This window comes from Haemorhous mexicanus, chromosome 22, assembly GCF_027477595.1.
Source record: "Haemorhous mexicanus isolate bHaeMex1 chromosome 22, bHaeMex1.pri, whole genome shotgun sequence".
NCBI classification, from domain to species: Eukaryota; Metazoa; Chordata; class Aves; order Passeriformes; family Fringillidae; genus Haemorhous; species Haemorhous mexicanus.
Window position 1 is genome coordinate 9786111 of NC_082362.1, and position 12613 is coordinate 9798723.

At 42.1% G+C, this 12613-nt stretch overlaps 1 protein-coding gene across 6 annotated transcripts in view; it reads left to right on the forward strand.

Annotated features, from left to right (window-relative positions):
• USP32 (ubiquitin specific peptidase 32) overlaps positions 1 to 12613 on the forward strand; it is a 64044-nt gene that overhangs the window by 28175 nt on the left and 23256 nt on the right. For all 6 annotated transcript variants that reach the window (XM_059865595.1, XM_059865594.1, XM_059865597.1 and 3 more), the window contains exons 6-10: positions 6716 to 6847; positions 8108 to 8215; positions 8969 to 9084; positions 10114 to 10176; positions 11695 to 11778. In XM_059865595.1, coding sequence (XP_059721578.1) covers positions 6716 to 6847; positions 8108 to 8215; positions 8969 to 9084; positions 10114 to 10176; positions 11695 to 11778 — 503 coding nt within the window. The remainder of the gene's footprint in view (positions 1 to 6715; positions 6848 to 8107; positions 8216 to 8968; positions 9085 to 10113; positions 10177 to 11694; positions 11779 to 12613) is intronic.

Consider the following 12613-nt stretch of genomic DNA (forward strand, 5'->3'; position numbering starts at 1 on the left):
TCCTTATGTCTGTGTTAATGTAAAAGAAGGAACAGCTGGTTTTTAAATTAAATCCAAAACCAAAAGGCTGATAAATGACACTTGATGTAGCAGTGTAATGCAAGCATGCATTCCATCCCTGAGGAGCCCTGGCACGAGGGAGTTGGTTGTGGAGGTCTCAGGGGTTTTGATGTGCTCTCGTGGATTTTCCTCACAGGTGCCCGTGGGGCATTTAATCCTCCCATGGGTGAGTTACTTGAATAAAGCAACACACCCTTCTTATCCTCTTGGTTTTAAATATGGGCATTCAAACTCTTTTCTGACCATCTGAAATGAAAATGCATAATGAAGTCTGGAGTTTATGAACAGGTAATTTATTTGCATTACATGAAAGGTTAAAAGGAGACACTGAGGTTACAGAAAACCACAGAATATTCTGAGGTCTCAGAGACAAGGTGGAGAAAGAGGAATGTGAAAAAGCCCCAACCCTCTGAGTGCTCTGGAGTTCAGCTCTGGGGAAGATCTTGACCTGTGTCAAACTGAGATCTGCTCTTTTTTATGCTTTGAATTGGAAACTTTCTGAACAGTTTTTACTGGGCTTTTCACAGAAAGTTTATTTATACTGAAACTCAGGTTTGGAATTTAAAAAATAATTTAAATGTAACAGCTACTGTTTTAATAGATTTTATTTAATATTTATTGTTGTTCTCAGTTCTGGTTTTGATATCCCTGTCACTGGTACCATCATGTCAGAGCTGGGATTGAGCTTTTCAGTGAATTCCAGAAATACATGGAGGTGATGTGCTTATTGTCCACAGAATTGGGAAGTTCATGTGACAGTTATGTTTGGACCTGTAGATAAAATGAAATTTTACTGAATTCCCTTGTGATTTACAACAGTGTAGGAATCTCATCCAACAGATGCAAAACAAAGGAAAATCTAAGTGCTTGAGTACTTGGAAGTAATTTCAGCCTAATCAGGTCACTCCAAGGAGTAAGGAATTCAGTACAGAACTATTTTTAACACAGCTGAATGTGTAAAACACTGAGAGCTGTTGGAGGCTTGTTCTTAGTGTTTTTCCTGGGAGAATGGTTGCCTTTGGAAGGACCAGGAAGTGAGATAATGTTTGGTAAACTGAGGCAGACACCACAATACAGAGAGAGAGAGGGAAAGGTTTCCACTTTGTTCTGTTGTAAAATGCAAAGTAATTTGTGCCACTCCCTGGTGCAGTCAGGAATTTCTCAGTCCTGCTGCATCTCCTGGCACAAGCCCCAGACCCCCTCCCCAGCCTTACCTCACACTCTGCTTCCCATCCAACTTCTGGGGAAATATGTCAGAGCCATAAAAAATGGCAGTGATAAAAGCAGGGCAAGTTTCTCCCTTTGATTCAGGAACAGCCCCCGTTTCATGCAAGGCATCAGTGGCTCCATTTAAATTTGCTTAATGAGCCAGGCTGTCAGGGAAACAAAGGAATACTAATTTTTCATTTGTAAATAGCATTTGTTTTGGTGTGCAGATGACTTTAATTACATTTCTCAACACATAATTAGAAATGAAATTTTAAAGTTACAGGAAGTTGCACACACTTGCTGCTTTTAATCAAATTTTGTTCCGTTTCACTTAAATCAGAAATAGGAATAATTTTATTTGAAAGCTGCCAAAATAAGTGGCCTTTGTTCCTAAATAAGCAGTTTCAGGGGTCTGGATTTGTCTTATACCTGAGGAGTGACCAAGTAGCACTAGTTTGGATTTTCTCAGTTCCCTTGTATGATCATATGCATTTATATTCGTTTAATATAGATTTTTTTGAAGCCATCACATTGAACAGCACTGTGGTGGAGCCTGCAAATCCCACATTTCTGTCACACTGACTCAGGGGACACCTCACTGATTTCCTTCATTTAGCTGGAAATGTTTTTTCTGCTGCAACATAGGTGCTGGTTGCCTTTTCTATGTGTCATTTTGGTGTGACTCAGTGTCATGCAATGGGCTTAGACACTCAGGTTTCCAGCCCTTTTCCATGGGAAAAATAATTCTGTTCATCAGGTTGCTGGTTTTGAGCTGACAGAATGTTTAATTTGTGCTTCTTTGTCACCCAGTTCTTGTGTCACTGAGTTCTGATTAGATAACATCCAAATTCCCCTTTGAATGGAGGAGACTCCAGTGTTGTCAGAGAAATTCACCCAGTTCTTTCTGAGAGCTCTCACCCTCCCAGGGCAGTTTTGACTGCAATCAGTACAAATAATTCCATTTTAGAATATGCATTTGTCACTGTTTAGTCCAGTAAAGATGAGAGGAGCCCTGGCTAGGCAGGCAGGGTGGCTGAAATGGGAGAGGCACTTTTGGAAACAGCCCAAAATCCAAGCTGGGATTGTCAGCTCCGGGGGAGGATGAGATGGGAGCCTGAAAGCCAAGTGCAGTCAGGGGATCCCTTCCCTTTGCTGGCATGGAAAGGCTGGGTGCTAAATACTGGGCACCCACTCCACAAGAGGCACCTGTGGGAGGCAGTGCTGGAGATTTGGGCTCTGTGGGAGCTACTCTGGAGGGCTGGTTCCATTCTGTGCTGGGAGAGGAGCTCCTGACACCCCCCTGCTCCCACCTTGAGGCCTTGCTCACCCTGATTCTGCTGTGTGAGCACCTGGGTGGCCATGCCTGACACACACAGGGACCTCTCTTGGCTGAGGTTTAACTTCCCCTTCCCTGTGGGTTTGTTTTTAATCAGGAAGAGCACAAAGATGAAAGTCTGACAGCAGCCCAGGCCAATAAGTAAAAGCCTTGGTGTCACTTAATCTGTATTTTGCCACTTGTTATCCTCTTAGTTCCAGGCTATTTTATGTCTTGCAAAGCAGCTCTCAGTCCCAGAGTCTTCTGGGGGTTAATTTGAAAGGCACAAAGGAGAGTTTTCAGTGAGAAGCTGTGTTTGGTGTCAGTCTGGGCTCCCTCCCTGGCAGCAGGGGCTGGGGGCTGCCTGGAGCACGTCCTGGTGAGCAGGGAGCAGCCCAAGTCCTGGTAAAATGTTGGGAATATGGTATGTTTCTGCTGCTGTGAGCCAGAGAGGATTGTACCCATAGGTGGGTAAATATTGAACTTGTGTCATGTGCTGCAATGCTTGGTGAATTCTGGTCCTAGAAAGAATTGTAATAAGCAGTGGCTGAAATGAAAACATGCTTTTAATTTTGTTTTCTAAGGTAGAAGATTATTCATGGCTTGGTATCTATGGAATATTTTAGAGGAATGGCATTAAAATGTAACATGGGGGTTTATTGTTTATCACTGCCATGCACCTGCCTGTTGATCAACGTTCTAAATTAACTCATTTTTAGTAATTTTACAGTTTTAGATGATATTTTGATTGAAAATGTTTATTTGTTCTTCCTTTACAAGAAGAGGAGTGTGCTTCAGTTGTACTTATTATCCCTCCGATTATATTGGTCTAATTCTTAGAGAACTGAACCAAAAAAAAGTATTCATAGCTGTACAGATCTGCAAGCTTTTCATATTTCTAATGGGCAAGTGATGAGGGAGACATAAATCAGCATGTGGTAGTAAACTGCTTAAATTTCTCAGGTGCATCGTGTCCATGTGACCTCAGATAATCATATCATGTATTTAATTACCAAAATGAATCATTACTTGGCCTAGAAAGCCTGTGTGTCCTGAGGTTTCGGAATATATTGTGTATATAAAATACATCCTTCTCAGTAATCTGAGTTAAAGCCCAGTTTACAGTTTGATGTGATTTGAACAGACATTAAGGAAAAAGTATGTATTTTGAACAGATAAAATCTTTTATCTGTACAAAAGCTCAGTGGAATGTGGTGTTTTGTCATGCACCCTGATGTGTTTGGGTATGGAGTGTGGTGTGCCTTTCCCATGCTTCACTGAACTTCAGTTACAAATATGATTATGTGCAGAATCAACTGCCAGAGATTTCTTTGAGCTTGCACTCCTGGAGGAGTAGATGGTGCACTGCATATCCTGAGACTGATTTACAAGATTATGTGAAAACTTAGTCTGGAGAAATCAAATTATGCAACAGCTGCTGCTCAGCTGCAGCTCCCTGTGCTGCAATCCAGGAAATGCTGCTCCCCTCATTCACTGAATGCTGCAGTTTGTTGTAGCTGTCAATGAGAAATGTTCTTTTGTCACATTTTTACTCATGGTTAACCTGATTTGTGGAAGGCTAATCAGTGCTGAGAATGTTATTTACTGCATGGTTTTACTTTCTAAAGTGCTTGTGCAGAAAGTCAGTGCGTTTGGGCTGGAATGAAAATGTAACACTTGTGCCAACACTTATCAGCTGTTCTTTTAAAGGTGATTATTTGAAAATTCTCTGTCTTTGAGTGACCATGATGTCAGTTTCTGTGAACACAAACACAGCCAAGATGCTTTGTGATAATCTTTCTTTTCTGAGCTGAAATAACAAAACAATGGAGTCACCACTGTAGAAACATCTGTGAAGTACAAAAAAAAAAAATCAGAATACACCTAACTCCTACTGCAGGTATTTGAGAGAGGCTCTCTGGCAAAATCTAACATTCTTGCAGCTCTTAATTACTAAAGATAAATATTGCACCTGCCAGAGAAAGAGTTCTGCAGATTTACTCTTCAGTGAGGACAATTGGAGCTTCCTGCTGGCTTTTGAATATTCTGTGTTGCATCACTTGAAGAATGAAGTGCAGCTCACACATTTGTTATTCTTCCTACTTACAGAGGTGGATTAAAAGGAAGCAAAGTGATTTACATGGTCATGCACAAGAGAACATAAATAATCTTTTGTGTTTGCTAATGAGAGCAGTAATGTGGAAGTGGAATTCCTGTAACTGGCAGCACAAGCTCCCCTCTCCCATTGTTTGGGAAGGGGAAGAGCCCTGGGATTCTCCTCACATCTCTGATATTTCTGTGTGCTGATCTTTAAAGAAATAATTCCTCTCTTCCTCTTTCTTGATTTCTAGTGGAATAATCTTCCTTCATAAGTTTGGATTGCTGCTTCCTCGTGTATTGGGGCAGACTTCCAGTGGGTGATGGCACATGGGGAAATGGGGTTAAACTCAGAGTAGATGTGAGGCAGAAAGTTTTTGTGATGAGGTGGTGGATTCCTCATCCCTGGGAACCCCAGGCCAGGTTGGATGGAGCAACCTGATCCAGTGGAAGGTGTCCCTGGAGGAGGTGGGGGTGACCTTTAAAGGTCCCTTCCAACCCAAATCACTCTGGGATTACAGCCCAGCCAAGAGCCAGGGGGTGGTAAAACAGACCAGGGGGTTGGTTGGTCCATCTAGGAAGGAGGGAGAGGAGAAAGGAAATGAGTTTTTCTTCTGGATCAGCTCTTCTCTCCCTGTGTGCATGCCCAGGAGCCAGCAGTGAAGCCCTGAGGAACTGGGGAGGCAGGGCTGGGGTTGTCACCTCTGTCACTGCTCTGAAGTCACTCAGGAAAGGGACATTTGTCACTGATGTCACTTCTCCAGCTGGGCTGTCTAGAAACACCTTACAGGAAAATGCAAACCCTTTCCACCCCTCCAAGTCCAGCCACTTTATTCAGATTTCTCCACTCTTTCTGCTGCTGAGGGAAGGGTTGTGTAAGTTTTGGTGCATCATGTGATGCTCCTGCTGGGCACCTCCAACCACTCCATACTCACTGCAGGTTACCTAAGTCACTATTTTAAGTAAATTACTGCCACTAATGACAGAAAGGGGCAAAGAAATCAATAAAATTTCAATTTGACACAACTTTTTAGGTGGAGCCCTTCAGTTCTTAAGCCTGACAGGATTATTATTGTTTCTGTGGACTAAACCAGGCCAAATAGCTCAAGTTAAACCTATTAGAAAACTGGCATGGATTTAAGGGCTCAGAACCATCTGGGAATGAGATCACACGTAGTGCTTCTTAATATAGACAGCTTTGTCATTACAGATCTATTTGAGAACCAATTAATTGGCACTGACCTCAAGCACTGTTGTGACACACTTGCATATGTAAAAAGGTTAAAAGTATTGTTGGGCAGAAATTTAATCTTGTTTTATATATATTTATATATATAATTTCAAGGATAAAGCATAAAGAGAGCATTTGTATAGAATGTTTTGAAGGAAAGCACAAGTTCTTCCTCTGGCTGTTTTTATCCATCCTTGCACCTTGTTTTATTTCTTGGGTTTGGGGTTTTTTTCCCCTTTTTAAATTACCTTTTAAGTTCCTCTGCATTGTAGGTTTGTGTGGCCATTCCCCAGTGTTTACTGGGAATTAAATAACTATAAATAATTCTATAGTATAAATAATAAAGTTAAGCAAACTATTTTATATTTGGAAAAAAAATAATGCTGAGATACAACATTTAAATGCCACATGAAAATTTAGCCTTATTACTGTATACAAAAGTTAAAAAATTCAAATAGCAGTTTTTTAAGGGGCAGCCAAGTACTGCATCATTCTTTTCCATAAAAGATCTGGGTTGTTTTGTTTTTTTTTAATGCTACTTCACGTCTTTTTTGAGGATTTTAAGACTGAATACCCTGGGAAAATAAACCACTGCACATACAAGCTGCCTGTTCAAATCACAGACAGAAACAGGTGAAAAATGAAGAGGCTCTAAGAGTGGGAAAAGTTAATTTCTGGGTTTCTACACACTTGTGATGATGCTATTGCTGGTGAACTCCTCGATGGTGAGGGGGTGAGAAGGTTCTGTGGCCGAGGAGAGCAATTTGGGTTTATTTATTGGTTTCTCTTGATGTGTTCTGCAGTGGAGGAATCTGACATCATCGACCTGGAGAAGCGCTACTGGCTGCTGAAGGCTCAGTCACGGACTGGACGCTTTGACTTGGAGACTTTTGCCCCCTTGGTGTCCCCCCCAATCCATCAATCCCTGAGTGAAGGTATGGAGGGAGAGCAGGGAGCAGCCTCTGCTGGCTGCCAGCTGTGATGGCTTTGGGAGTGTCTGCTCTGAAATGCCCTTCAAGGACAGAATAGCTGCACTGAGTTCTGGAAGATGGGAAAAGGGAAAATGTGGGATATGCTGAAGGAGGTGTTGCATTGTTATCAGTTCAGATTTTATGTAGAACTTGCCCTGTAGTTGCTTAAATTTTTTTCTCAAGATTCTGTAAAGACAAAACAAACTGCTGGGCCTGAAGGAGAGAAAACTGAGCATTTTTAAACTGGCAAATGGGAGTTTCATCTATGAAATGACACCTCAGTGTGCAAGTCAGCTGTTGTATCATGCAGCCAATGAAACACTCCTCCCTAAAAAGTAAATTAGGGAAGATTTCATTCAGGAGGCTCAGGAGATTTGTCGGTTGTTCTTTGTGCTGACAACCAAACTGGTCTGTCCAGTTGGAGCCACTCTGGTAATAACTGGAGCTGTCCCATTGCCATTTGCTGCATGGCATGGGGACATTCAGGGACATTCCACCTGCACTCCAGTTCTGGTCTGCAGTCCTGGAGTGACAATTTTATTATTACCAAAAAGTTGGCTTTACTGATAAGTGGCAGCAGTAAGTAACAAATGGGAAAGTCATCTGCAATGGTAAAAAAATCAGAATTTATGTCCAGTTCTGTAGGGATGTATCTCCACATCCTTTTTTTTCCTCAGTGTCTTTTATCTACTTAGTGGTTTAAACTTGCACAGCTGCTGTGGGGAAACTTGAATGGTTTCTGGTCATTCTTTGCCTTCTGTAGAGTCATTGTTGCTAAAAAAAAAAAAAAAAAAGAAAAGTTATGGGATAAATAATGCTGAATGATTTGAACACTTAAATGCTTTGAAGGCTGGTAGCAGCAGCTCTTAATTCAGGGCCAAATTTGCAGTGCAGTTCAGTGATTTGCACAGGAATTGCTGCCAGGCACGTGGGAAGGTCTGCCCATGCAGGTCCAGCTCCACTCTCAATCACTCATTACAAGCAGGGTGTGAGGAGCAGGCAGCTGCTCAGAATTCTTGATTCCCTCCCCACCCCTGGCTGGATCAGCCATCCCTGAGACATCTAATTCACCTTTAAATGGCCTTAGTAGTGCTTAATTACCTTTATTACATTTAATGAGAATAAATGACAAGTGTTTGTACTTCTCCTTGCCCATGAAGCCCTGGTGGAGGTGCAGGTGGCTCTCTCAGGTGCTGTAACAGGAGATGCTTTTGTGGTTTGCAGGTTTGTTTAATGCTTTTGATGAAAACCGAGACAATCACATAGATTTTAAAGAAATTTCCTGTGGGCTCTCAGCATGTTGCAGGGGACCCTTGGCAGAGAGACAGAAGTGTAAGTATGCAAAATTTAACTGTTAATTTGGGAGCAATTTTTCAGTTTGAACAATGAGGTTTAGTTGTTTTCGCTTTTTAAGATGCTTTTCCCACTGAACAAGTCTGTGAAAAGTGACCTTAAAAGTTAAAAAAAAATAAAAAGAGGAATTTTAAATATCAAGCTTTCCTTTTATAAAGGCTAATTAAACCTAATTCCATGTATTCTACAGCTTATCAGTAGTTCCATGTAAATTATCTAACCAGGAAAAATTACGTTTCAGAAGTTATTTTTTCAGTATTCTGCATTTTGAGGCAGAAGTGTGTATCTCAATATAGAAAGTGCAAACACTTAGCTACTCATTATCTCTAATAGAAAACAAATGTCCTATTTGATTGTCTTGTGGTAAACAGCATGTTGTGGCTTTTCACTGCCCAGCTCCCAGCTGGCTCCCTGCAAGGTTCCTGTGTTTTGAAACACTTTTTGTTCCCTACTTCTCCAAAACCACATTGTTGCAACTTCCAGGCTGTAATTCCCTGGAAATTTCTGGATGCACATATGGTCCCATCAGCAAACCCAGCAGCCAGAGCATTGCAGGGCTGTGGATCTGAGTTGGTGACACACAGCTGTTCCATTTCCTCACCTCCACACGTGCATCCCCCTTCAGAGCTGTCAGCACTGCATCAGCTGCTCTGCAGGCTCAGGGGCTGCAAGGAACAAAGAGCAAGAGTTGTGCAATGCTTCTGACAGCCAAGTCCTTCCCTTTTCCCCCAGTTTGCTTCAAGGTGTTTGACGTGGACCGCGATGGGGTCTTGTCTCGCACCGAGCTCAAGGACATGGTGGTGGCACTTTTAGAGGTCTGGAAAGACAACAGGACAGACAAAATACCTGTGAGTGCTGCCTGGGGCTTGATTCCCTTCTGTTTCCTGAGCCATCTTTCCAAAGGAGGAATGTGCATCTTGTTTGGGTGGGGGTCACTGAGGTACAGGCTCCCCTGAGCCCCTCAGCTGGGGAGGGGGACAGGGGGCTGTCCCTTGCCTTGCAGAGCTGTCACCTGCCCCAAGCACAAGGCTGGGTTAGAATGTGTGTTCTGAGCTGCCCAAATCCCAAGGTTTGGTTGAATGTGTCTTCTGACCTCACCAAATCCCAAGGTTTGGTTGAATGTGTGTTCTGAGCTCTCCAAATCCCAAGGTTTGGTTAAATGTATGTTCTGACCTCTCCAAATCCCAAGGTTTGGTTGAATGTGTGTTCTGAGCTCTCCAAATCCCAAGGTTTGGTTAAATGTATGTTCTGACCTCTCCAAATCCCAAGGTTGGGTTGAATGTGTGTTCTGACCTCTCCAAATCCCAAGGTTTGGTTGAATGTGTGTTCTGAGCTCTCCAAATCCCAAGGTTTGGTTGAATGTGTGTTCTGAGCTCTCCAAATCCCAAGGTTGGGTTAGAATGTGTGTTCTGAGCTGCCCAAATCCCAAGGTTTGGTTGAATGTGTGTTCTGACCTCTCCAAATCCCAGGGTTTGGTTAAATGTGTGTTCTGACCTCTCCAAATCCCAAGGTTTGGTTGAATGTGTGTTCTGAGCTGCCCAAATCCCAAGGTTTGGTTGAATGTGTGTTCTGACCTCTCCAAATCCCAAGGTTTGGTTGAATGTGTGTTCTGAGCTGCCCAAATCCCAAGGTTGGGTTAGAATGTGTGTTCTGACCTCTCCAAATCCCAAGGTTGAATGTGTGTTCTGACCTGCCCAAAGCTCTGTCTATAATGTGTGCTCTTTCATATAAAGAAAGGTACAAAAGCACAGATTTTTAATCTGGGAGCCCTTGGTTTGAATTACTGAGAGTTTCCAGCATTTCTTACTGTTTTATTTTTATTCTGAGCACATCCTGCTGGGAGACTTTAACTCTGATTTCTAATCCTTTTGTTGAAGGAGTTGGACATGGGTTTGTCTGAAATCGTGGAAGATATTTTACATGTGCATGATAACACCAAGGTAGGAATTTGCTCTTCTTCCCTTGGCATTTTTCTACCCCAGTATATTCAGTTTATTTATAACTAAATGCTTTCTTTAGAGCAGAGATGTGTCAATAAAAGACTCTTTTTCAAGGAATGTCAGTTTTCCATTAAGATTTACCAGGCTGTTCTGTGAAAGAAAGGATGTGCTTGGATTTTATAAGCCATTTTAATCTATGAAGCTAAACCCAAAATAACCAGGTGAAGTTAATTGGAAGCCTGCACTGTTTGCAAGGCTCTGCTGTGCAGAACTAACATGTTTTAAATCTGATGCTGGACTTCTGTCCTGGGGAAACTGTTCTTTGTTTCCTGATAAAATTGACCCTGAGAGAGAGTGCAGAAGTTTATCTCATATTTTATGCTGTGTCAAGACACTTTATCCTCCTGTGGAAGCATCTGTCATGACACAGCAGAAAGTCCTGGTAGTTTATATTGTGCTTTAAATGTAGCTGGGTGTAAATCTGTAATTTTCTGTAATTCTCCTCCTTGCTCTCTGGAAATAGGAGATTTGGAGATAGCCACAAAAAATATTGTTGAAGTTGCTTCCATTATTTCATCCTTTGCTTCACTAATTGGGAAGAGTGTCTGGAAATTATAAATAATTTATGAAAAACTATAAAGAATGTCTAGAAATGCTTAATTATGTGTGTGAATAGTTGTCTTGCCTGCTTGTACTTCAGCAAAGTGGTGGGCAAATACTTCATTGTAATTCTTTAATTGCCAAAGCAGTGGAAATTGTGGCTTCTCTCTGTTTCATCCTTTGAGGTTTTTATTGTTTGGTTTCTGGAAAGAAAGGGCAGTTGATAAGCAAGTGTACAGCAGTCCTGATTGCACAAAGAGTTAAAAAAGAAGACTTCAGTCTTCAGAGGATTTTTTTAGTGGCATCATCAGTGTAGTGCTGGAAAGAGCTGATGGTGCAGTAATTACATAAATTATTTAACCTCTTTTCATGTTTAGCTTTGACCTGGGTTAACTCTGGAGAAAATGGTCTGAAGGAGAGGCAGAGCACCTGCCAGTGCTGTAAAACTGGCTCTGAATTATATTGCCAGAGAAAAAACTCAGCCTGATCCCTTCAGTGGATCAGAGATCCCTGCCATGGTCAGTGTCACACCTCTGGGACTTGGCAGGGGATGAGGAATTCGTGGGATTTGTGTTGCTAGCTGAGATCTCAGGGGCCTGGTGACCCAGACTGGTTTTTCCTCCCTCAGAGGAGGATGTGGGGGTGTGAGGGGTGCAGGGATGGGAGTGATGGAGAGGTTCCACCCTGGGCACTGCTCACCCCTGCACTCTGAGCTGCTCAGTTCTCTAGGCTCCCTGTGTTATCATAGAACTGGAATTTTTTTCTTTTACTGGATCAAATTTTATTTAAATAGTGGTAGGTGCCAATTTTTATCAATTCCCTGGATTTGTCCTGCTTTGTATGAGACAGGTAATGAGCATTTTCCCAGAACCAGGTTCATGTTTTGATGGTTTTTCCTTCCCTTCTCCTCCCTCACAGCTCGGACACCTCACTCTGGAGGACTACCAGATATGGAGTGTGAAGAGTGCTCTTGCCAATGAATTTTTAAATCTGCTTTTTCAGGTGTGTTCAGGGGAAATCCAAGGTTGTAATTTACAGTAATTAACTGCTGAGCTTTCTGCACGGCCACGAAGTGCAGCATCAGCATGTGTGTGCACAGGAGGGGATGTGGCTCTGCAGCTCTGGGCTGCCTGGGCAGGATGATTCTCTTTGCTTGTTGTTCTTGCAGAGCATGGAATGCCCAAAGCCTCATCTGCTCAACAGAACCTGCTCAGAAAATGAAATTTCCAGTGCATCAGCAATTATGTTTTCCATTAGACAAAGGCTGTGCTTGAAATGATTTTTGTGGCAAATCTTTGCCAAGAAAGTAACCCAGGGAATGAGAAAAAAAATCTCTGATTCTTTCCTTTTTCATTTTTCAGCCAGTTTCCCTGTACATTTTCTGTTAAGGCCCTCTAAGGTGCCTCTCATTGCTTCCTTAATGAAGCAGTCCTGGAAAGCTGGAATTTCCTACCACTGTTCTCTTGCAGAAGCTGAGGATTAAGTGTGTGCTGAATTGGGTTTTAATTGAGCTTGAATTGGATTTCTCTAAATCCTTGAAAGCCACATTTTAGCTCTGGCTCACTTTGTGCAGAAAATAACCCTAAAGAGTATTTTCATCCACTGCAGTTTGTTCCTTACCTGTTTTCCTTTGAGGTTGATCCTTGGAGTTTGAATTATAATAATAATAATAATCCTAATTGGCCTGTGACTACTTCATAAATTGCATTTTGAATGATACTTTCCAAAGAGCTTCAGGGTGACTGAATGAGAGCATCCTGAGGCCACCAGCTACACCACAGCTGGAAAGAATAACACCAGAAAGTTCTTCAAATTCATTTTATCTCTAATTACATCA